General features: G+C 40.8%; 1 protein-coding gene across 1 annotated transcript in view; it reads right to left on the reverse strand.

Moving 5' to 3' along the window:
* Nucleotides 1–467: 467 nt before the first annotated feature.
* Nucleotides 468–23,038, reverse strand: part of LOC134666488 (THO complex subunit 2) — a 29,982-nt gene continuing 7,411 nt past the window's right edge. The window contains exons 8-30 of the mRNA XM_063523669.1: nucleotides 22,010–22,175; nucleotides 21,420–21,589; nucleotides 20,779–20,977; nucleotides 20,050–20,297; nucleotides 19,585–19,702; nucleotides 18,568–18,700; nucleotides 17,343–17,503; nucleotides 16,251–16,507; nucleotides 14,768–14,927; nucleotides 13,445–13,693; nucleotides 9,931–10,151; nucleotides 9,207–9,375; nucleotides 8,447–8,560; nucleotides 7,610–7,703; nucleotides 6,968–7,052; nucleotides 6,509–6,578; nucleotides 5,597–5,666; nucleotides 5,205–5,245; nucleotides 3,746–3,841; nucleotides 3,379–3,436; nucleotides 3,133–3,203; nucleotides 1,472–1,521; nucleotides 468–604 (exon numbers count right to left, since the gene is read on the reverse strand). Of these exons, the coding sequence (XP_063379739.1) occupies nucleotides 571–604; nucleotides 1,472–1,521; nucleotides 3,133–3,203; nucleotides 3,379–3,436; nucleotides 3,746–3,841; nucleotides 5,205–5,245; nucleotides 5,597–5,666; nucleotides 6,509–6,578; nucleotides 6,968–7,052; nucleotides 7,610–7,703; nucleotides 8,447–8,560; nucleotides 9,207–9,375; nucleotides 9,931–10,151; nucleotides 13,445–13,693; nucleotides 14,768–14,927; nucleotides 16,251–16,507; nucleotides 17,343–17,503; nucleotides 18,568–18,700; nucleotides 19,585–19,702; nucleotides 20,050–20,297; nucleotides 20,779–20,977; nucleotides 21,420–21,589; nucleotides 22,010–22,175 (3,034 nt within the window). The 3' untranslated portion in view covers nucleotides 468–570. The remainder of the gene's footprint in view (nucleotides 605–1,471; nucleotides 1,522–3,132; nucleotides 3,204–3,378; nucleotides 3,437–3,745; nucleotides 3,842–5,204; nucleotides 5,246–5,596; nucleotides 5,667–6,508; nucleotides 6,579–6,967; nucleotides 7,053–7,609; nucleotides 7,704–8,446; nucleotides 8,561–9,206; nucleotides 9,376–9,930; nucleotides 10,152–13,444; nucleotides 13,694–14,767; nucleotides 14,928–16,250; nucleotides 16,508–17,342; nucleotides 17,504–18,567; nucleotides 18,701–19,584; nucleotides 19,703–20,049; nucleotides 20,298–20,778; nucleotides 20,978–21,419; nucleotides 21,590–22,009; nucleotides 22,176–23,038) is intronic.

Below are 23,038 nucleotides of genomic sequence, written 5' to 3' on the forward strand. Positions count from 1 at the left end.
GTCCGAGATTTGAACGACAAACGTGCCACCACTATAGTTCGTTTTTTTAGCATTAGAAAGAACTTGCAAGAAGGTAAGCGATCTTGACATGTCTTAATTGAAAATCACGCTTTTTTTAAATCATAAACTATTACTTATGAAAGCAGAAGAATATAAATGATCGTATTAGATTCATAAATCATAATTGTTACATATTAGCCGTAACTTATTTTTAAAATGTCAAATGTCACATCAAGATTGTTTACCTTATTGCTAATGCTAAAAAAAACGAGGTATAGAATGTGTTCTACGTACCTATAGACGGTCAAGCAAATCTTTTTAGTAGAAAAAGGCGCGAAATTCAAATTATCTATGAGACGATATCCCTTCGCGCCTACATTTTTCAAATTTGCCGCCTTTTTCTGCTGACAAGATTTTCTTGACCAGCTATATATGAAAACTGTGTATTCAAATAAAGCCATTCTGAGTTGTCAAGAAAGATATTTTATTGCACTTTTCATGCAAATTCATATTCTTAATACGACTATTCATATTATCACTAAACTCAGGAGTCACGGGTGTTCTTTCTTCTTATCTTCTCATCTTTGACTCGTTGGACCGCCTAGTATAGCATAGTTAAGGAATGTATAATACAGATTGTAATTCCTACCCTTTTGGATCAACAGCAGTCACTGTCTGCATGTAATCTCCTGAACAACATGAAGCCACAGTGATGAACACAGCGTAAAGATAGACAGAGGTAAAATCGCTAAGACGAAACTGATTTCATGACACGCCGATTTCCTGGTGTTTCCCTAAGTTACCGTTTTATCTTGAGCGATCATATCTCTTGTCTATTTTTCAACCTGCCTAAAGTAGCTAACACACTATCGCACCGCACCAAGGTCATTGTGGGACACACCCATAAGTAAGAGGGAGAAAGAGATATCGCTTTCTCCCTTTTACTTATGGGTGCGTCCCACAATGACCTTGGTGCGGTGCGGTAGTGTGTTAGCTACTTTAAACATCTTTTGCGTTCCACTTAGAGGATATAACCAACGGAGACGCCATGTCTATAATTTTCGGTACAAAATAGTCTGCCTTTTTTGCGGGGGAGGGGCACATCAAATGTATACGTAACGTCAACATAGCCATGTCAGATAAACGTCAGTCCATACATGTGTTTGACATGTGGTTGACCATTGGCCGCCTTTTTTCGACAGAGGGAAACGCCTGTTAATGACCACTCCGTTGGTTATATTCTCTAAGGCGTTCCATATTAATTTCTTGAGACAGCATACAGTGATATTCTCTGATTCCGTTAATTTCAACGATACCTTATTTACTACAGTAAATATTTCGCAATATTTGCCCAAATAATCATGGAAAAAAAAAACAAAAAAAACGCAGAACCATATTTGCATAAATACGGCGACGCGTGCTGCGGCCACAATACCTATAGGTAAACAACAAAATATATTAAAAAGGATATTGTTTATCTCTTGGTTCTTCATGCGAGCGATCCCGGAACGGCGATTTTTCCTGTAAATAAGAAATGTTAATTATACATTAAATCTGACACCCACAACCGTATGTATTTTTAAGTAACTTCATAGCTAAGTACTAAAATTTACTGGATTTAATATAGTTCAAGAAACCTTGTGTCATAATTTGGTGGCTAATTTTTTTAAATTATAAACATATGTATTTAATATCAAACTTACAATTTAATGTAGTTTGCGCCTATGTGGAAAAGGTGATGATAGTTCGTCGAGGAGCATTACTGGCATTAGCCAATTAATATTTAAATCACGCAGCCCTGTCATACGATGCTTGTAGTATTTACTATATGATTAATTGATTATATGAAGGAAAAAAAATTAAAAATATATAAAAACCACCTGACAATAACAAACTAAAGGTAAACAAACTAAAGGTATTTTAACCCTTTTCATGGTCGCACCAAACTACAAGGTTTTTCCAAAAAATGCAAATATATTAAAGTTTTAAATGCAGCTTTCATGATTAATAAAAAAAAATGTACTCTGCAAGATAATTAATTCTTAGTATAAGTATGTTAAAACATGTAAGTGAATTGTAATACTCATCATGAGTAATAAAATTTCTTTAAACCTGTGGCTTATTTTATAAAGCTACACGTTACAATTTACAAGCGGAAGTCTCGTTCTAAAACATAGGGTTAGAAAGAGACTTCCGCTTGTAAATTGTAACTTGTAGCTTTATAAAATGGGCCACTGTAAGTAACTTTTCCCGAAAGTCCAATCAAATATGAACCTTAAATCTGACTCCTAAGGTTGAATTTCTATTGGCCCTTGTGGTCGCTAGGTGCACTATGCCTGGAAAAGGGTTAAATAGACTAACTGAAAAGTTTGTTGGGGCGATTCTTCTCTACCGGTGCCGTAATTTCCGAAGGGCTAGTAGTCAGACTTGAAACGTGCGCGTGTGGCCTATTTATAGAACAAATACTTTAAGCTAAAACAATATTACGTACGCATGCAGAGCGATTGTAATTACTAATTATGTATAATCAAGCCCTAAGATCGCGTGTACAATGTATTTTAGAAAAAAAACCCGGCCAAGTGCGAGTCAGACTCGCGTTCCAAGGATTCCGTACATTATACAATTTTAGCAATGTATTTTTGATGCGAAACGTGAGTGAAATGTATTTATAAGGGTTTTAATACTAGCACGCTGTCATTATTTTTTTGTGCTGATAGCGGGCTATGGTTATTAAACTATATAGGTACTTGTGAACTAAAATGTAATGTCCTATATTACTGAATTAAGATATTTTTATTTGTATAAGGGTTCCGTTTTCTCCTTTTGAGGTACGGAACCCTAAAAATAGGCTATTTGGGTAAGTCGAAGCTCATTTGGCTTGCGTTGCAAAAAATAATTGTTTTGTTGTTTCCTTGTTTTACATATTGCCATTTGCTAAGCTGTATTTATTAACCATATTATATTCTGTCTGAGCTCAAATCTCAGGATCTCACATCTCTAGATTACCGCGACCTGCCAATAGGTTAGCTACAATTTAAAGGCAATTCGTATTTATTTCCATTTGTCGTTTTTTTCAGTCACGCTATGGTGCTATTTCCAGTCTAGTCAGAAACTATATGTGATGTTTCTTACCCGTTTATGATATTTCTCGTAATGATGATCTTCCTGCGCTCCGTTTTGGTGACCTCCCATCTTTAAAACAGCTAAAACATATAAGCAATCATTATGTAATAGGTACTTCTTAAAGAAATAGACATTATTATATTATTCTTTTATTATGATCGCCATTTTGCTGGTTAGTTGGAAATTGCTAAATATTGAAGTGATTTATTTATTCGTTTGATACCATCTATGCTAAGAAACAAAAGTTGTCATTACCTTTTTGTTCGTCGCGCCGTCGTTTCTGTTCTAGAATTGCTGTTTCTTCAGCTCTATCCTAAAGAAGAAGAAAAACATTGTATTTCCAAATAGGCTAAGTTTTTAGTTAATATATCGTCGCATAGCACCCATTGTACAAGGTATACTTAGTTTGGGCCTAGGTCGATCTGTGTAAGACTGTTCCCGAATATTCATTATTTATTTAGTGTACAGTCGCCATCAGATATATCGGAGCGGCTAAGGTGTTCACAATATCTGAACACGCACTCTAACGCCTTGACAAGAGGCGTGTTCAGATATTTGAGAGCACCTTGGCTGCTGGGATATATCTGATGGCAACTGTAAGTGCAGTGTCGATCTAACTTACCCGCTTGCGGCTCATCTTACGTTCTTTACGCTCATCTCCCCTGACTTTAGTCTTTCGCTTTTCCTTCTCGGGTGACCGTTCCTCTATCTCTTTGCCCTGCTTGTTCAAAAAAACATGTTAAATCATGCATTCAGATGACCGAACAATAATAAAATTCATTATATAATTATCTACATATTTACAGCTTATGAATTTTGTTTTTTTTTTACTAGATATTATAAAATTGAGTCAAAGGAAGCGTTGAATACGGCAACAGGTATTTGTATTCAGACATCAAATCCTTGCATTTCTGGCAGAAGGACATTTCTTTTGTAACAATACTTCCTCTGTACACAATGGTCTTCTCTGTTATGCTGTAAGTCCCAATCTGTCCGGTATCTCTCAGTAGGCTGTATAAACTTATATGTTCGGATTCCTCTGGCATGGTGTAGCTTCCGTATTGACAGTAATAATTAGTTGCACATATTCACTGGATCATTTGACTCAACCTCTTTACGACATATAATATTAACCTTACCATAGCATACATGGACTGGGCTGTTAGACCAACGACTCACAGCTTTTCTGATTTTACGGCTTCCTGGTACGAAAAGTTTAGTAAAGTTTGATAAGTATTTAATATTTATAAGGTTTTTTGGATTTTCTTCATCTTCATTCTTCATAATAATCTTGATGGAAGTTTCCACGGGGTTATTAGAGTATTTAAATTGTTGATATTCTTCAGATTCGCAGCAAGCTTGTAGCAGTATGAAAAATAATTTCAGTGATATTTTGGGATTCCTTTGTATTTTCAATTCTCGTGCATCTCCTGTCTTATCTTTTTTACGTTTGAACACGAAGCGTCGTCTTAGTTGCCGATGTTCACAAAATAGTGTGCGAATGTGGACGATTCCCAACTTTTCCCTTCTTGCAGATTATGGGTAATGGTGTGGTTGATGGTCTTCAATAAGATCAAGTTTTCTATTTCATCCTATTTTTCTATTGTATTAGTATTTATATTATTTGTAGGCATTGTTTTCATTTGTTGCTCCATTGTTCATGCTGGTTTTGTTTATTCTTACACTATGCTTTCTTCATTTCTTACTTCGTTGTTTATGATGTATTCGATGTTTCTTACACATTGTTTTTTTTCCTTTGTAGTTCGTGCCATTCTCAATTCTCTTACAGTTTGCATTTTCTTTATATCTTACTCAGTCGTTCTTGCTGTGACGCCGGAGTTCCGTTTCTGATATTATTTATTTTACATGTTTTACAGAGTCCGTTGTTTTTAAATTGATTTTTTACACTTATTTATCACTGGCTAATGTTTTTAAAGTCTTTTTTTACACACAATTTCTTGAGGGTCCGGGTAGTTTGCAAGCACTTGTACTAGTTTAGGTTCCGGTGCGGTCGTGGCCCAGCCCAATCCTCAGTCCGGCGCAGCCGCGACGCGAGGCCAGCTACTTACAACGATACTCACCTTGCCGTTACTGCTGCTTTCGACTTTACGGCGTTTCACATCTGCAAACAATTCGGAATGTTATAGGTTTTATATGTATTCGTATGTTACATACGCCGTTGTTTGATTACCCACAACACAAGGCTTTGCGAGCTTAATCAATATGTGTAAGATGTCCTAATATTATATTTAATAATGGAAACAAGGCGATCTGTCTGTATTAGGAATTCGAAATAAACAGCTGTCTAGCATGTGCAGAGGGACTTCGTAGGCAAAATTAAAAAGTGTAAGTCCCACACCGTTAACTGACAGTTCGTAAACCTTATTACAAAAGGCATAAGGTCTACAGTTTAGAGTGCTGCTGTTACAAATACTACGCAGCCATATATTTGAGCAGTAGGTTGAGTGCTCACCTCGATCGATGTCATCGGGCGGGTGGCGATGGTCGTGCGGCGGCGACACGGTCTCCAGATAACGCTCCTCCTGCACAACACACATACAACATAAAACATAACACCTGGCCCAAGGACGCGATATCGCTGGCCCAATATTACAGGGTTCTATGTTACATTTTCAAGATAGTTGAAATTCGACTTAATGTCATTATGACAATGTTCAAATTTCAGTTCGATAAAAGTGAAACATAGAACCCTGTAATATTGGGCCAGCGATATAGCATCAGCAGAAACTTACCTCCGAGCCCCACGCGAAATCACGTGATTTCATACCCTCAGGCTTAAGGTATTACGTACTTAATAAGTTGCATTTCTTTTGTTCAGTAAAGTTTTCAAACAAAGAAAAATCAACTTTAATTTCCTACGTTATATGACCAAATTTCACTAGCACGTTATGGATTATTAAATTATTATTCTTGTATGGCTGGTCCTGGGTTAAAAATTGTATGATCAAAAACTCATGGGACTTGGAGGACTTCATTGTCTATGGCTGAGACTCGAGAGATTAAAATATAATCCAAATGGTGGCAGAACTCGTATGCGAGTTTATTGTAGTACATATTTGATAAATCTGTTGCGGCCTGCTCGGTCTATCACTCTACCAGCGAGTTACTGATTCGTTATTGTAACTGGCCGCGTAGCCAAGATGCCAATCGCTTACGTTCCGTAGCGATCGAAACGCAACTGTCACTGTCGCGCTAATAAGGAAAGAGTGATAGAGAGACATAATGCTTTTCGTTGTCGAAGCGATAGCGATTGTAACCTTGGCTAGGCCGGCTGAGTAGTCGGCAAAAAAGGTATTATGTTAATTCAGGATTCATTTGTGTGTTTTAATTTATAAAATGACATCATTATTATGCTTCAACTTACTCTGTGTTGACGTTCTCTCGGTGATCTTTCTTTGCTTCTAATCTCTTCTTTGGCTCTTTCTTTAGATGTCCTAAATATATAAAACTTCGATTTTGTTCAGGTAATTTATACAACATTCTGTTTAACTATGGGAACAAATCAAACTAATTATAAAATACTTGGATTTGTGTTTTTTAAAGTAGTCACACCACACTATTTTAGTTAAATTATAAACTGATATAGAAGAAAAAATAGGACGAAGTGGACGATTACGTCACCTTTTTTCTAGTACATATACCTATGACGCCTATTCTACATAGTTTATAAAATTCAATGTAGTACTAGGTATATTTACTAACGATAATCGTGTATTTTTCTCGTAAAATGATAGCATGTTTAATTAATTGACGTGTCTAATGTATTTTGTGGCATAATCGCATAATAAATGTTGTAATGTTGAAGTAATAAAGAGGGACTCACACTCGCGCTTCGCGTTTGGATTCTTTGTCACGCTCGGACTCCTCTCGGCGCCGGTCGCTCGTGCGCGACTCCCGTTTGTCTGTTTCTGATGAAGATAAAGGGAAATTAAATGGTAAGTTTTATTATGGAAAATAATGCAAACCAACCTGTTTAATTTGCTTAATATCAATTATCAGTCAGAATCAGAATAGCCATTTATTGGATTAACACATGATTAGGTGCATTTACATTCATTATGTATTTGAGGGAGAAGGAGGAGGCATGGTAATAGAACTCCATGGGTTACCAGCCCTGCTAGGAACTTTTTAGATACTTAAAATGGAAGATACCTATATGTACTTAAGTTTATGTTTTATTACGTTATGTTCTTTTTTTGTAATTATATTTTATTCAAGTAAATGCGTTTCACAAATTTTAATTATTCCCACCAGTTCCCACCAAGTTGTTACCAGTGGCAACATTTGAGATTTTTTCTCATTTGTCCCTAGCAACTGTGAAAAATATTTGTTTCTCAGTTGTTCCCAGTGGTAAAAGGTGAGAAAAAAAATGTCAGTTGTCGCCACCGGGAACAACTTGGTACTTGGTGGTTGGTTGGTTGCTTGGGTTGGTTGGTAAGTTGGTTTTGGTTGGTTGCGTACATACCCGGTTGTGGCGGCGGCGCGGTGGCCGGGTCCTGCGGCGGCTCGGGCGCGGGCGCGGCCGCCTTGTGCTTGTCGGCGGGCTGCAGCTGCACCACCTGCCCCAAACACTATATTACTTATCTAACTTCACATCTAACACTTCAATGCCTTAGGGCTGATTTAGATAGCGCGCGAACTCTCATGCGATTTTAGTTACATTTACGGACTGTTGGTTACGTCCAATTCAACCGACCGATAAAAACCCGCAATGTAAAGAAACTCGCCTGCGAGTTCTCGCATCGTCTAAATGAGCCCTTAAAGCCGCGGACTGGAAGTGATCGGCGCGCGGCGCGGTGAGCGGCAAATCGCGACCATTTGTACATTGCGCTCGATCAAATGTATGACCGGCCTTGTTTTGCCGCAGGCCGCTTGCGTCCAGTCCACGGCCGAAGAGGGAGCATAAAGCCAGGAAATAAAAGGGAACAAAATATATAACGACACGCGCAAAACTTGCGACGGAATATGGCCATATCGCGATTTTCAAAATACACTTCTGTTCTTTTGTCAGAAGTCTCCAAACTTTCTGACCTGAGTTTACCAGCCAGCCTAGCCAAGGTGACAATCGCTATCGCTTCGACAACGAAAAGCGTTATGTCTCTCTATCACTCTTCCATATTAGCGCGACCATGACGGTTGCGTTTCGATCGCTACGGAGCGTAAGCGATTGGCATTTTGGCTACGCGGCCAGGTCGGATTGTACAGAATATTTCTTTTTTCGCCGGCAGAATTGTATGGATTCCTTTTGCGGGCAAAATTAGCGCGATCGCGGGCCTTAGTTGGGGCGGGTATTTATACTGACCTGGTGGAACTCGCTCTCCCTCATCATGCTGGACATGCGGTTGCGCAGTTGCCCGCTGTAGCCCGTCGCCAGCACGTACAGGTCCTGCCTCTGCGTCTTCTCCTCTTCTCTCACCTGATGCAACGTATTCAATGTTAGTTTGTTTCATTTATCCGATTAGTACAGTCGCCATCAGATATATCGGAGCGGCCAAGGTGCTCACAAATATCTGAACACGCCTCTATTGTCAAGGCGTTAGAGTGCTTGTACAGATATTGTGAACACCTTGGCCGCTCCGATATATCTGATGACGATTGTACATGACAATTTAATAGTTATTTGTTTTACAAGTTGTTACTTAACCGCTCGTGCTAATATTGATACCCGAGCAAGCGAAAGATTCCAAAATAGAACCACAAGCGTGGCGAGTGATTTGAAAAATGGAATCTTGGGCGTTACGAGGGGTTCAAAGCACGAGGGTTAAACAAAATTTGCCCCCGTGTGAAACACAAAAATGTTCACCACACAGACCCGAAGCAAATATTAAATGTAAAATATCAAACAAAATCAAACCAAATCAAATCCAAATGAATGTTATTAAATATGTATTATCCAAAATCATCATTTAAAAGTCAATTCTACCAGCAAACATAAGAAAACAACTCAAAATTTGCATTTGATTACTTTGCCTCACATGTGAATAAAATGCATCTTTGCCATCAGTTATTGAAGTGCAAAGTAAGCCTTTCCGAGCCGGTGTGGTGAAAGAGTTATTCCTTACTTTCTCAACTTTCTTCTCGATGATCTGCGCCAGTTTGGCGAGCACGGGGAACCGGGGCAGCACCCGGATGAGCACGATCAGCGCGTTGCGGATCTGCACGTAGTCGCCCGACTCCAGGCACACCACCATGGCCTTCGTGATCTTGTAGTGCCACTTGTGGCACACGTGTCTGAACAATACATTTAGCTATGGCTTAATATGAAATGAAAAGCAAAAAATATATACCGGGTGTGGCCTGTAATACGAGCACAAAATTGAACTGTAGGCTGTACTCCTCATACGGACCAACATCACAAATGATATGGCATGGCGATGGCGTCCATTGAAGATAATATTTATTTTGTATGAAAAATAGGAAGTCTAAATACTTATAATATTTAAAATTTGTTGAACAAAAGTGTCACCGTTTGAGGAGTACAATCTATGTTTTAATTATTTGCTCGTGTTATAGGCCACACCCGGTCTAAAAAAGCTCTTTATATAATCGTGTAGGTGAAATACATTTAAGAGTTGAAATATCTGTACACATCGCTATATGCCTAGAGTTAAACCAAGCTAACTTGGCAGCGATTTGATACCTATTTTGACGTTTGGAATAACATTTGCACAGTGTGATATCAAAAACGTTGCCAACTTGGCTTGGTCTAACTCTACGTGCATAACGCTGTCTCAATAACGCACCGGATCTGCGAAGTTTCGATTAGCACTCAATTTAAAGGCTGACCTGTAGTTCTCGTAGCCGACGTGGTCGTTGGCCTCGGTGAACTGGTTGGAGACGCGGTACTTGGTGACGAAGCCGGGGTAGTGCGCGCACTCCTTGTGGAAGGTGGCCTTGTCCGCGTGCCAGCGCATGGCCGTGCCCAGCACGCGGCACAGGAACAGCGCGTAGCGCGCCGCCTCGCCCTCCGTGCACGACATCACCGAGTACGTGATGTCGCAGAACAACTGTCGAGGACACATCATTATTATTCTTATCCCGTGGAGTGTATCACATAATTTCAAATTTTAGGGTTTAAACTGACCCAAGTCTTGTAAGGCGTAATTATTTCTTGATTGCAACCGGTAGAGATTTGGAGGTCATTTCGAAAATAAGCTAGCTCAAGTGGACGTACCGAACGAAAATATTGTTGAAACGATAAACAAAGGCACCGCGTAAACGGTATAGATGTAGTGCGTATGTACAGTCAGCAGCAGAAGTCGCTATACACTCCAGGTGCTCAAAGAGAGGTATACGTTAAAACTGTCAAAAAGTTGTTGACTGTCATGGTAGTATTTACTTGTGAGCGCTCAACGTGTCACAAATATGTTAACAGTCGCTATTCATTAATTTCTACACTTCGACAAGTCATTGATACCTTAGCTGCCATTTTTTGACAGCTAAGCGGTCAACGTGTCAAATATTTCTGAACAATATGGAAAAATAGACTTTAAAGCATACAAGTATGGTCGAATATTGAATAAAAGATAGCCATGCTAATTTCAGGTAAAGCGTTTTGACAATCATCGAAAGCAGTACAGTCTTGTCATCACATACATCTATCTCACGTTTTGCCCTTCAACCATTTGACAGGAGCCTCTCGGTCAACTTACTGCAAACTATTATATTTCTTTTAACAGAATCGTCAAGACGAATGACACATAGCAAAAGCTAACTGAAGCCGAATTTAGAGCCAATTGTCAAGGCACGTCGTGGTCTCAGTAACAGGCGTTTGCTTTTCAAAGCAGAGACCGCGGGTTCAAATCTCAGTCGTACGCACCTAGAGATTACAGCTTTTTGTTTTTTTTTTTGATTTCATTTCTATTATTAATTTGTGTCTTCTGGTTTTATGTTAATTTCGCATTAGTTTATATAATTTTTGAAGATAATGTCACATGTAGCGTATGTACGACTTTCTATCAGGACGTTGGTTGTAGGTTTGAACCCGCAGTGGGCGTTACTTAGATTACTCCTGTGCGGAATGCCATTTGATATTTACTACTCAAAAATCCCATACAGGGAGCCCCACTTAAATCTTTATTTTATTCTGTTTTTAGTATTTCTTGTTACTTATAATAGCGTCAACAGAAATACATCATTTGTGAAAATTTGAACTGTCTAGCTATCACGGTTCCTGAGATACAGCCTGGTGACAGACGGACGGACGGACGGATGTCGATGGACAGACGGACGGACAGCAGAGTCTTAGTAATAGGGTCCCGTTTTACCCTTTGGGTACGGAACCCTAAAAATGCTGGTCTCTTCGAAAACTGACTAAATTAAATTAAAGGATATGAAAACAATGCATTTTATTAATTTCAGACATCATGTTTCATAGTAACATTTATTGCTTAAGACCTACACAATCGATATCTAAATAGAAATAGTCTTAGTTTTATTTTTCAAAACGTTCGGGGTTCAATTCCCGAGCTGAGTACACATTTTTTTAAATATATGAATGCAGTTTTTCGTGTTACTAAAATCGATGACATGATTCCTAAGAAGAGATCGGTGTATATCGTATAGTATCAGATTTTCCCATACTGGCCGATCTAAATGGGCCACCCTGTATAGTATATTTTACTACAATAAGTGGGCTAAATAAATATATTAACATAGGTAAAGCCTAACAAGTTCCTTTTTAGCCCTCGCCACGTTGCGGATTTTCGATGGAACTAATTTATTTTAATGGCAATTATTTTGTTTGACATCCGACATTGAAAGTCATTGAATGTCACCGATGTAAACAAATCGAAAATGATTGTAAATATTTCAGGATAATAATAGATTTTGCAATCAAAATGCCCAAAAAAATTCACACCGATGCTAAACAAATAATTTTAAATACATTAAAATACTTGCGACAGAAAAAGGATACGGGATTCAGTAGCATTCCATTAAACAATGTTGTGAAATTATTTGTTGACATGACGGGTACTGATTTTCATAGTGAGTTTGTAATAAACTGGTTAGTTTTGTACTAAATATGAATATTAATTATTAAATTATTATTTTTCTCATTTAAGGCGTCTTTAGTGCTATAATCAAAAATATTTATTATAAGAATGAGCCATTACCACCACGAGTGACTGAATCTGGTAAATATATATACGGAGGTCGAATATTTAGAATCAAATTATGGCGGATAGGTAAATTATTCATACTTAATTATCAACTAAACATGCTCTTTCGATTGGGTTTCGATTGGGAAACATACTTCTACAACTCACATGTACATAATTGTATACCTCACTCGCTCTTGCACGATGCCAATACACACTGTCCCGACTATTCATGACGTACACGTATTGTTGCTATATGTAAGCTGTTTGTAGCGACATTATATCAGGGCTAAAAAAGAACTTGTCAGGCTATATATAATATGATCAACGGTTTGGAAGAACAGCTGCATATGACAGTTAAAATAAAAAAACCGATCATTCTAGTAGAACCTACTTATTTATTGTATAAGTTTGACACTTAACGATAAAATACTTCTTTAAGAAAAGAGGTGTCAATTCGTAGTGCTACAGTATTTATTTTAAAGTTAAACAGATAAAATGTTGATGCTTAGTTACCATTGAAATAACAACTGCTTAGCAACTGGTGGCACCCTGGCTGCTGACGTACGTGATTGGCAGTGCGTGTAGGTATTAATGACAGCAGCTTGAATTTGATTGCTTAGTTACCACTGACTTTTTAACCGTTATTGTCATTGTGATTAAATAAGGGTGTATGTGTTAAAGAAAAACTCAGAAGTTAAGGTATTTGTGACGAACTGAAAGCCTACGTGAAAATGACATCTTAGATGTCCTTATTTTTGTGACGATTGAAGTGTATATGTTTTCTTGGACACCTTGCCCGCTCAGGTATATCTGCTGCTGACTGTACCTATTACATATTTTTTATAATTTTTCGCGGAAACGTATGAACGTGTCGTGTATTTCAGTCAGTCTCGGTATAAAATGTACTGGGGTTGACTGAAGTAGCATGACAAATACGAATGTTTTCGAGAAAATACGATGGCTGGGATTGAAGCGATGTTTACAAAAACAACATAATTGATTACACTGGTTGACACCTGAAACGATTAACAATGTTCTTAAAAAAGTGTCAACCGCTCGTAGTGTCGTCCCTTTCAAACCAATTTATATAAGAAAACGGGAGGACACTGTTGCCACTTTTTAATTTCTATTATTTTTGCCAAGCTGTAATCGAAAACAACATCGCCGGACGGGTAGCGGGCATCGGGCGCACTCACCCGGTCGTAGCACAGCAGCGTGGAGAAGTTGGGCGTCTTGAGCGCGTGCACGGCGTGCACGAACTCGGCGCAGAAGAGCGCGTCGGCGGGCGTGAACACGCAGCGCGGGAACAGGCACAGCTGCATGAGGCGCGTCACGGTCTCGTTCTTGGCCGACTTGACGGCGCGCGCCGGGAACCAGCCGCCGCACGAGCGCGCCAGCCGCGCCGCCACCGCCGCCACGTGCGCCTGCTGCCGCGCCCGCTCCTCCTGCCGGCCCGAGTGGGGTTACATTAACATATGCCAAGCGCAGCGGAACTGCGATGGTAGGTATGCCCGTCGCGCAAGTTTTTACATTTAACCTCGACATTGGCGGAGCCATCGAGGCTTTGATAAAGCCGTACACACACATAAATAAGCTACATTCCTACTAATCAAATCAGCTTCTTTTTGAACTGTCAAAACGATTTGCTAATATGGAATTTATATGAAAACGAATGTAGTGACGTCACGGTAAACTCACCTACTTTTTATATTTCAATCCGATTTATTAAATACAAATTGTGTTTAAAAATAGCTGCTATCTATGTTTTTATAATAATTATCTGGTGCTTTATTTCGTGCACGGTTTGATATAATTTATTTTAAGTACAGGAAACATCCCTATTAGTTAGAGATTTAAGTGCCAGTATATCATACAACATTGCATACATTATATTGAATTACGTGACATAAAGATACATAAAAGAGAAGCAAAATAGTTATTTACGATACGAATGCGGAAAGTACACGTGTATCGTACGTTTTACAATACATATGGGGTTGTGCACAAATCACACGAGGTGTTTTCGGCAACTTTTAGAACCCCCCTCCCCCTTGGTGATATTTGCTGAAGTTTCTGGCTAATCCCCCCCCACTCTCCCCCCACACAACCTCACGTGTATTTTATTGATTTCTTTTCATTCGACCTAATTTTAAGATAATTAGTATTGTATTATAGAAAATTTTGTTTATTTTTCTATTTTCGTTAAATAAACTCGTTATTTTGAAGTGCAGAGTGAAAATGTATGTTTAAAGAAATCGAGAAAAAGTATCTACTCATGTGGTAGGTTTTTTTCTTAGTGTCGTTCACTGTAGAAAAATACACGTGAGGTTTCCTTATCCCCCCCCCCCCCCCCCCCCCAACGTGATCTATCGTGATTTTTTTCGTGACCCCCCTCCCTCTATCGAACCTCGCGTGATTTGTGCACAAGCCCTATGACATTTTAAATTTCGACATAGGCACAGAAAGTACTTATTGCCATAGGGAAAGTAGCACCATGTACTGTAAATCTAAATAGGTACCTGCAGTTTATCTATGAGCGTATTGAACCGCTCCTGCTCCTTCCTGCCCTTGGCGCCCTGCGAGGAGTCCTTGGCGGCGGCCGCCGCGGCCGCCCGCAGGCGCTCTATCTCTCGGTCGTAGCATTCTTCGGGAACTTTTAGATCGTACATGGACAGGGACCTGCAAATACACCAATTTGAACAAAATTCACAAATTTGCCACAGGAAACAAAATATTTTTTTTTAGATAACATTTTTTTAGAACCAGGCGAGAGGCCTTTGCCCAGCAGTGGGACACAACACACAAATAGGCTAAGAAAAAAAAGGATGTTATTACTACAGTGAAACCTGGATAATTGAAATCTGAACGGACCAGCAAGTTTGTGTCAATTAACTAGGTTTTCCGTTTAAATGGACCATACCAAATACCCAGATTAAAAAAAAAACTTGTCTCAATTATAGAAATCTTTTTAACAGAGGTTGCGTTCTGGCGGCAAACTTATTTTATGGGGGTGCAAATAACCATTGAAAGTATTAAATTCCGCCTAATATTCGGTTCAGCAAGATCTGAACTTAACGCATTCACTGCCACCCTCTTTTCCTGGACATTCACCAGGTGCCGCACTTTGCTGTCACTATATATTATGAACGCGTCTGTGCGTCAAAGGCACAGCGTGAAAGTCACGGTGACGCATATATGCGTTGGTGGCAGTGAATGCGTTAAACATAATGGCCGAATATTGGTATTGGCAGCATTCATAAACGCGCTACAGCAAGCCTCAATTAGTTAATATATGTTTCATCCCTTTTTACACATTTATAAGTCGATATGACTCAGTCTTAGTCCATTATAAGTCCAAATGAGATCAGTCTAAGACAAACGATTATTATTAGCTAATTGAGAATTAATCATTACAACCCGTCTTGAGCTTAGACTAACATTACATGTAAAAATATGACGCTATCTATGAGAAGGGACCTTATTGTCAATGGCGCTTACGCCATTATTAACGATGCTCCGATATAAATATGTACAATCTGTGCGGCGTAAGCGCCATCGACAACAAGGTCCCGTTTCATAGATAATAAATAAATAAATATTATAGGACATTTACACAAATTGACTAAGCCCGACGGTAAGCTCAAGAAAGCTTGTGTTGTGGGTGCTCAGACAACGATATATATAATATATAAATACTTTTTTTTTTTTTTATGACCTCTATAAGTCCGAATAATATTTTTGGACGTTAATTACTTTATTAGGCAAATTAAAACTTATACCTAAACACACTCGATCAATTATTAAATTAAATCTAAATTAAACTAATACTACTATTTAAATACGTAGAAAACAACCATGACTCAGGAACAATTAAATGTATAATCATACAAATAAATGCCCTTACCAGGATTCGAACCCGGAACCATCGCCTTCATAGGCAGGGTCACTACCCACTAGGCCAGACCGGTCGTCAAAATATGACATAATACCCCAAATGTTTACCAAAACGTGACGTAGAACTCTGGTGAAATATCTTCCCAGGTCCTGAGAGGCAGCAGGGGTGTGATGGACTGCACCACTGGTTCCAGGGCCTCCTTGGACGCGACGCTGTAGCGCTCTATCGCCATCTCCGTGCTGGTGGTTTTGCTGTCGGCGCTTTTACGCAGCAGTTCCACTTTGGCGGCGATTTTTTGGGCTAGCACTGGGCGGTGGAGGAAAAACGCCACGTCGGCGTCTACGTGGTAATCGCGCAGGAGTTCCTAAAAAACAAAATTTAAGGTCAATTTATTTTAGTTTTTTCTTTTATCAAGTATAATTATATATTTTTACGATTAGACGATCGTCCTACGATGATGGTTTAGGTTAAAATGAAATGTTGACTAAAGCCATCAGATATTATCGATAAGGGTTTCAGTAACTATACAAGATTGACTTAGAAATAAAGTTCAAAATCAAGTGGGAAATATATTCCCTCTGCTTTATAAAAGCTTAGCGCCACTTGCGCCATCCCACTAACTCGGGGTTATGCAGTTCAACCGTCAACCCTGTGTCAAATTGTACTGGTAACCATGGCAACTCCATGTTTAACCGGCTACCCCCGGGTTAGTGGGATGGTGCAAGTGATCCTTAAGGGGTTGAAATCGGGTGGTAAAATTTACTATGGAAGTGTCTGCTGTTGCGTGTGAAGAGAATAGCCGTAAGCCCTTTGAGATCCAGCCTGGATGACCAAGAGTATAAAATAAAAACCGGGCAAGTGCGAGTCGGACTCGCCCACCAAGGGTTCCGTACCATAATGCAAAAAAAAACGGAAAAAAATGCAAAAAAAGACGGTCACCCATCCAAGTACTGACCACGCCCGACGTTGCTTAACTTTGGTCAAAAATCACGTTTGTTGTATGGGAGCCCCATTTAAATGTTTATTTTATTCTGTTTTTAGTATTTGTTGTTATAGCGGCAACAGAAATACATCATCTGTGAAAATTTCAGCTGTCTAGCTATCACAGATCACTGGTGACGGACGGACGGACGGACAGCGGAGTCGTAGTAATATGGTCCCGTTTTACCCTTTGGGTACGGAACCCTAAGGCAAGGTACCTGCAGCGGCGGCAGCCTGGCCGCGTACTCGTCGGGCGCGTGCGAGGAGGCGAGGAAGGTGCCGAGCTGCACAAGCGCGTCCTGGCACTGGTCCGCGAGCCGCCCCACCACCTTCAGCTGCGAGCCGGGCGGCTCGCCGTGGGAAATCTCTTCGTCGATATCTGTAATATTATATCGATAATTCGGACGATTAGCCTTACCAGTAATATATCCTCTAGCCGCCCAGAAACCTATAAAAATGTCTCCTATTCAATTCTAATTTGAACTTTGTGTTGACATAATAAAATTTCATTTTGCTTGGCAAGGTTTGACGTATGGCTAGGGGTTATGATCACACGCCATGTTGCGGAATCTCATGATCTGACATACAGGTAACTGACAACAGCGCTCTCTTGAGAATAATTATATATTACTGGTCAGGCTTTAGATGGGTTTTAAACAATACGGAAGACTATTAAAAATAAATATTTCACACGACGTACCAAATAAAGTAGCGGAAATAATCTATTTTTGGCACAATTTGTATTTAATAAATCAGAAAGAACTTTAAAAAATAGAAAACGTGACCGTGACGTCACTTACAACTTTCAAACGTTGCATTCGTCCTCTCAGGGTATTGACATTTGATGTATAATAATCATAGCTATGCCGCTTTGTTTCAGTTTTTTCACTTTCCTCTATAAAAATGGCCACTGTATATCTGTCATCTCTTCCAATTTTTATTTAACCCTTTTCCAGTCACATTTCCCGAAAAATCAACCTAATTTGAACCTTAAATCGGATCGATAAGGTTTAAATTAACACAAGTGGAGGATTCGATAAATCATACTAGTTTACTACATACTAAAGCATACTAGTTTAGTTTCCTGGAATAGTTAGGTATTTGTTTTACAATGGGGCAAATTTGCCCCCGAGTGAAACACAAAATTTTCACCACACTAACCCAAGCAAATATTAAATGTAAAATATCAAACAATATCAAATCCAAATGAATGTTGTTAAATATTTATCATCCAAAATCATCATTTAAAAGTCAATTCTACCAGCAAACATAAGAAAACAACTCTCAATTTGCATATTATCTCTTTGCCTCGCATGTGAAATGCAACGTAAGCCTTTCCAAGCTGATGTGGTGAAAAAGGGTTTGAATGAAGGCGTAATAAGTGTGACAGAAAAATGCCCGCAATTTGCGAACTTCGATTTTCGCGGTTATAGCCCAGCTTACCTTTCCACACGCAGCAGTGGCGCTGCTGAGCGGCCAGTATGCAAAGTGATATGTCCAGGTTGTTTCCAACTATGGCCTCTTTTAACCGCGCTGACGATTTTCTAGTGTTGCGCACTTGAGAGAAGTAGCCAGCCTATGAAAAAAAACAACACAGTCAAGGCATTTGTTCATCGTTGGACGTTATTAAAAAGGCATAAGGTCTACCGATGTACGGTTAACAGTGTAGGCGATGGTTCAGAAAACAAATTCTTTGACTATTCCGAAATTCATCATCTCAGCCATAAGACGTCCACTGCTGAACATAGGCCTCCCCCTTGGACCTCCATTCGTACCGGTTGGAAGCGACCCGCATCCAGCGTCTTCCGGTGGCCTTAACAAGGTCGTCCGTCCATCTTGTGGGTGGACGTCCTACGCTGCGCTTACTAGTCCGTGGACTCCACTCAAGCACTTTTCGACCCCATCGGCCATCTTCTCTGCGCGCAATGTGGCCTGCCCATTGCCAATTCAGCTTCCGAAATTAATTCGCCGTAATCGTTTAAAAATTTAGAATTTTTATTACTGCATGTAAGTACAGTCGGTATCAGATATATCGGAGCGGCCAAGATGCTCATAAAATCTGAACACGCCTCTATTGTCAAGGCGTTGGAGTGCGCCTTCAGGTATTTTTGATCATTTTGGCCGCTCCGATATATCTGGTGGCGACTATACTTTTCTATAATTATCGAGTAGATTCCAGCACTCGATAATTGCGTTATGTTGGTTCTTTTTATGAACACTTCTCGTTACAATCATAATAATGGTACCTATGGTACGGGGAAAAGTGATAAAAAGACCAACCGGCCCAGCTAGCTACGGATGGTATTCCACTTGTCCAATTTCTTTGTCGGATGTGTCTTGCATCTCACATTTTTCTTAATGAGAGAGTGAAACGCAATGACATTGGACAGATGAAATACCACCTTAAGAAACTTTGCACGGTGAATATAAGCAAGTTTGGTTTCTGTAAGAATGACTAACCTCTCCTTTTAATAGTTCGCCTCCAGCCATCGCATCTAATTGCTCCGCTGTCATTTCTTCCGCTGCCTCTATGCCAGCCATCTTTTGCACTATTTCTTTCAGTATAAGCAGGTCTTGGCTGTAATCATACATAAATACGAAATGAAATGAATCTACTATGTACATATATACGGCAGTAATTCATGTCATGCTAACATGGCCATTTACTTTACATGTAAATTTTTTTTTTTTGGGTAAAGCCGGCGATAGCGGCTACGCGTCTCCAGCAGGCAGACCATACGCCGCACCGTTTTAGAAATATGCTTCGTACCTCTGATGAGTTTGAGGCGGTTGGCGACAAACTGCAGCAGGGCGGTCAGCTCGATATTGTGCTTCTTGAAGGCGGCCAGCGCCTGCAGCCACGGCGGCTACACGTCTCCAGCAGGCAGACCATCCACGGCACCGTTTTAGAAATATGCTTCGTACCTCTGATGAGCCTTGAGGCGGTTGGCGACAAACTGCAGCAGGGCGGTCAGCTCGATATTGTGCTTCTTGAAGGCGGCGCCGGCGAAGGCGGCCAGCGCCTGCAGCCACGGCGGGTAGGCGGCGCCGCGCATGGCCCGGCACGCCACCAGCGCCTCCAGCAGGCAGTAGCCCAGCACGTCCAGCGACAGCGCCGTCAGGTACTTCAGGGACTCCACCACCGGACCGATCAGGTTGTCGTACGTTTGGATCTGGATAAGGTAATGGAAAGAAATGATACATTATCCCGATACAATTTTACTTTTTTATTGGCTCTGTCCCGTACAAACGCGATTTTTTTTTAGATTTGCAGGTATAACAGTTTCCTTTTCTATGACAAATGGTCAAAAACATACATAGAAAAATAATCGCCGGCTTTAAATGCCGAAAAAAAGTCGCAACACAGGAAATAAAATGCGTACGGGACCGCCCGTGGAATGCTCCATATGCAGAGTCCGGGAAATGTCAATTCGTAGATGAGATTCGATTTTGTTGGACGATGCTAGGCAGGGTCTGACAAAGACATGTAGTACCGCTAACATGATCGTACCTGTAGCAACATGTAGTCGAATAGGAACTGCGGGGCCGCGTGCGACAGCTTGCCGATGAGGCGGCCCTGCGGCTTGATGTTCTCCTTGGAGACACGCTTCCTGATGTGCTTGATGTTGTATAGTACCGCTAACATGATCGTACCTGCAGCAACATGTAGTCGAAGAGGAACTGCGGGGCCGCGTGCGACAGTTTGCCGATGAGGCGGCCCTGCGGCTTGATGTTCTCTTTGGAGACTCGCTTCATGATGTGCTTGATCCGCTGCAGGGAGTTGCCCCGCACCCGCATCAGCGCCGGCAGACGCTCGCCGGATTCGTTCTTCCAGCGGGAGTACAGGCAGTATCTACAACAAGAGTCCATCTAAGCTAACTTTGCACCGACTTTAATATAACAAAGTGGGGGAGTGTCATAATAACCGTCATATTTTCATTGAAAAAATCGACGTTAATTATGACATTGCTACAATTTGTCATTATATATTATATTTTATAGTAAAAGGACGAATATAGCATTAGCTTTCCAATAAATAATCAATATTATGATCTTAGTCATTGCCATCACCGGTACTGGCGTTTTCATTTGATTAAAATTTCGTTGTGGTTTTTGAGTTTATCGCGAACATACAGACAGGCAAACGCGGCTGGGGACTTTGTTTTATAATAGAATAGAATAAATTTATTCGTAAGCACAAACAAACGAGACAATACATAATATAAAAGAAAACACAAAATAAGATTAAAGTGCCATGAAAGGTGGTGGTCACATTGAATAAGGTGATATTTTACCTGCATTGATATGGATAAAGTTTGAGCAGGGTGTAAACTTCCTCGGCCATGCAACAGTTGCCTTCCATCAGGGTGAGCGAGGGCAATATGGCAGCGTCGAGCACAGTGAGGGCTTCATGTTGCAACGGATCTTCTTTTAGCGAACGGGATGTTCGCAGTATACGTATTATCTGAAACAAATGTTTAACTAAGTTTATTCGATTCTATGGGTCGATGAAGATCGCGTAGTCACCAGATGGATTGTACTAAGCAGCAGTAGCATCTACCTTTGATTGTTCAATATTAATCTATTGGCTAAAAGTGCTAAAACTATGAAACATTTAACATCGTTCAGACTGTTAAGGGGCCCACTGATTAACAGTCCGCCGGACGGTATCGGCCTGTCAGTTGTTCGGAACTGTCAAAATTTTGTTCTAACTGACAGGCCGATACCGTCCGGCGGACTGTTCATCAGTGGGCCCCTTTATTTTTTGGCGCGTCTGGTTTGTGATTTTAAAATGCTGAATATTCTCTAGAGGACTTCAGTTTAAAAACTAAAGACTATATTGTCCTGCGCGCACTTCGTACTCGTAGAAGTGTTATCGACTTACTTTGTACATTAAAATTGGATCATAATGGAGCGAAGGCCCCAATAGGATCAATGCAGGGATGACGGTCTCTTTCATGTCTTCGAATGTGACGCACGGGGGAGGGGCCAGCGGAGACGTCAGCGGTGGGATGGGGGTGCCCATGATCTTTGGGGCGACTCGACAGTGTCTGAAAAAAATTATGTTATGTATCAAAATATTTAACATGGGAAAGCAAAATTAGATATGAAAGGTAACTATGAGTAGGTGAGGTGTGCAATAAAGAGTATTATATTGCTTTGTACTGTAACTATTTTTAGTGTTCCATACAAAACTTTGTTCACGGAACACTTATGGGATCACTTCGGTCTTGCATATCAGTTATTTTAAGTTTTCCGTTTAGCACTGGAATTTCAGTAATTAATCGAATACAAAGTCTTTATGTAGAAACCAACTAAACTTTCAGTAGCACACAATGTTAGTAATCTGTATTCAAAACCAGTTTGATCACATGTGTTAATGGCACAAAAATACTGTGTTTAAAAATCAAGTCTTCAGGTGAAGGTGATGGCGCCTCACTCAGCACCAGCTGGTTGCCCCAGTAGCCCTGCAACCGTACTCACTTCCTGTAGAGTGGCTCCACGAGCGCGTGCAGCATGCCGGCGAGCGCGCGCGCGGGCCGCTCGGCGACCCCCGAGCCCGGCAGCCGCGCCGCCAGCGCCGCGAACTCGCGCCACGCGGTCACGCGCAGCAGCGCCTCGCTCAGCACCAGCTGGTTGCCCCAGTAGCCCTGCAACCGTACTCACTTCCTGTAGAGTGGCTCCACGAGCGCGTGCAGCATGCCGGCGAGCGCGCGCGCGGGCCGCTCGGCGACCCCCGAGCCCGGCAGCCGCGCCGCCAGCGCCGCGAACTCGCGCCACGCGGTCACGCGCAGCAGCGCCTCGCTCAGCACCAGCTGGTTGCCCCAGTAGCCCTGCAACCGTACTCACTTCCTGTAGAGTGGCTCCACGAGCGCGTGCAGCATGCCGGCGAGCGCGCGCGCGGGCCGCTCGG

Source organism: Cydia fagiglandana, chromosome 8 (assembly GCF_963556715.1).
Source record: "Cydia fagiglandana chromosome 8, ilCydFagi1.1, whole genome shotgun sequence".
Classification (NCBI taxonomy): domain Eukaryota; kingdom Metazoa; phylum Arthropoda; class Insecta; order Lepidoptera; family Tortricidae; genus Cydia; species Cydia fagiglandana.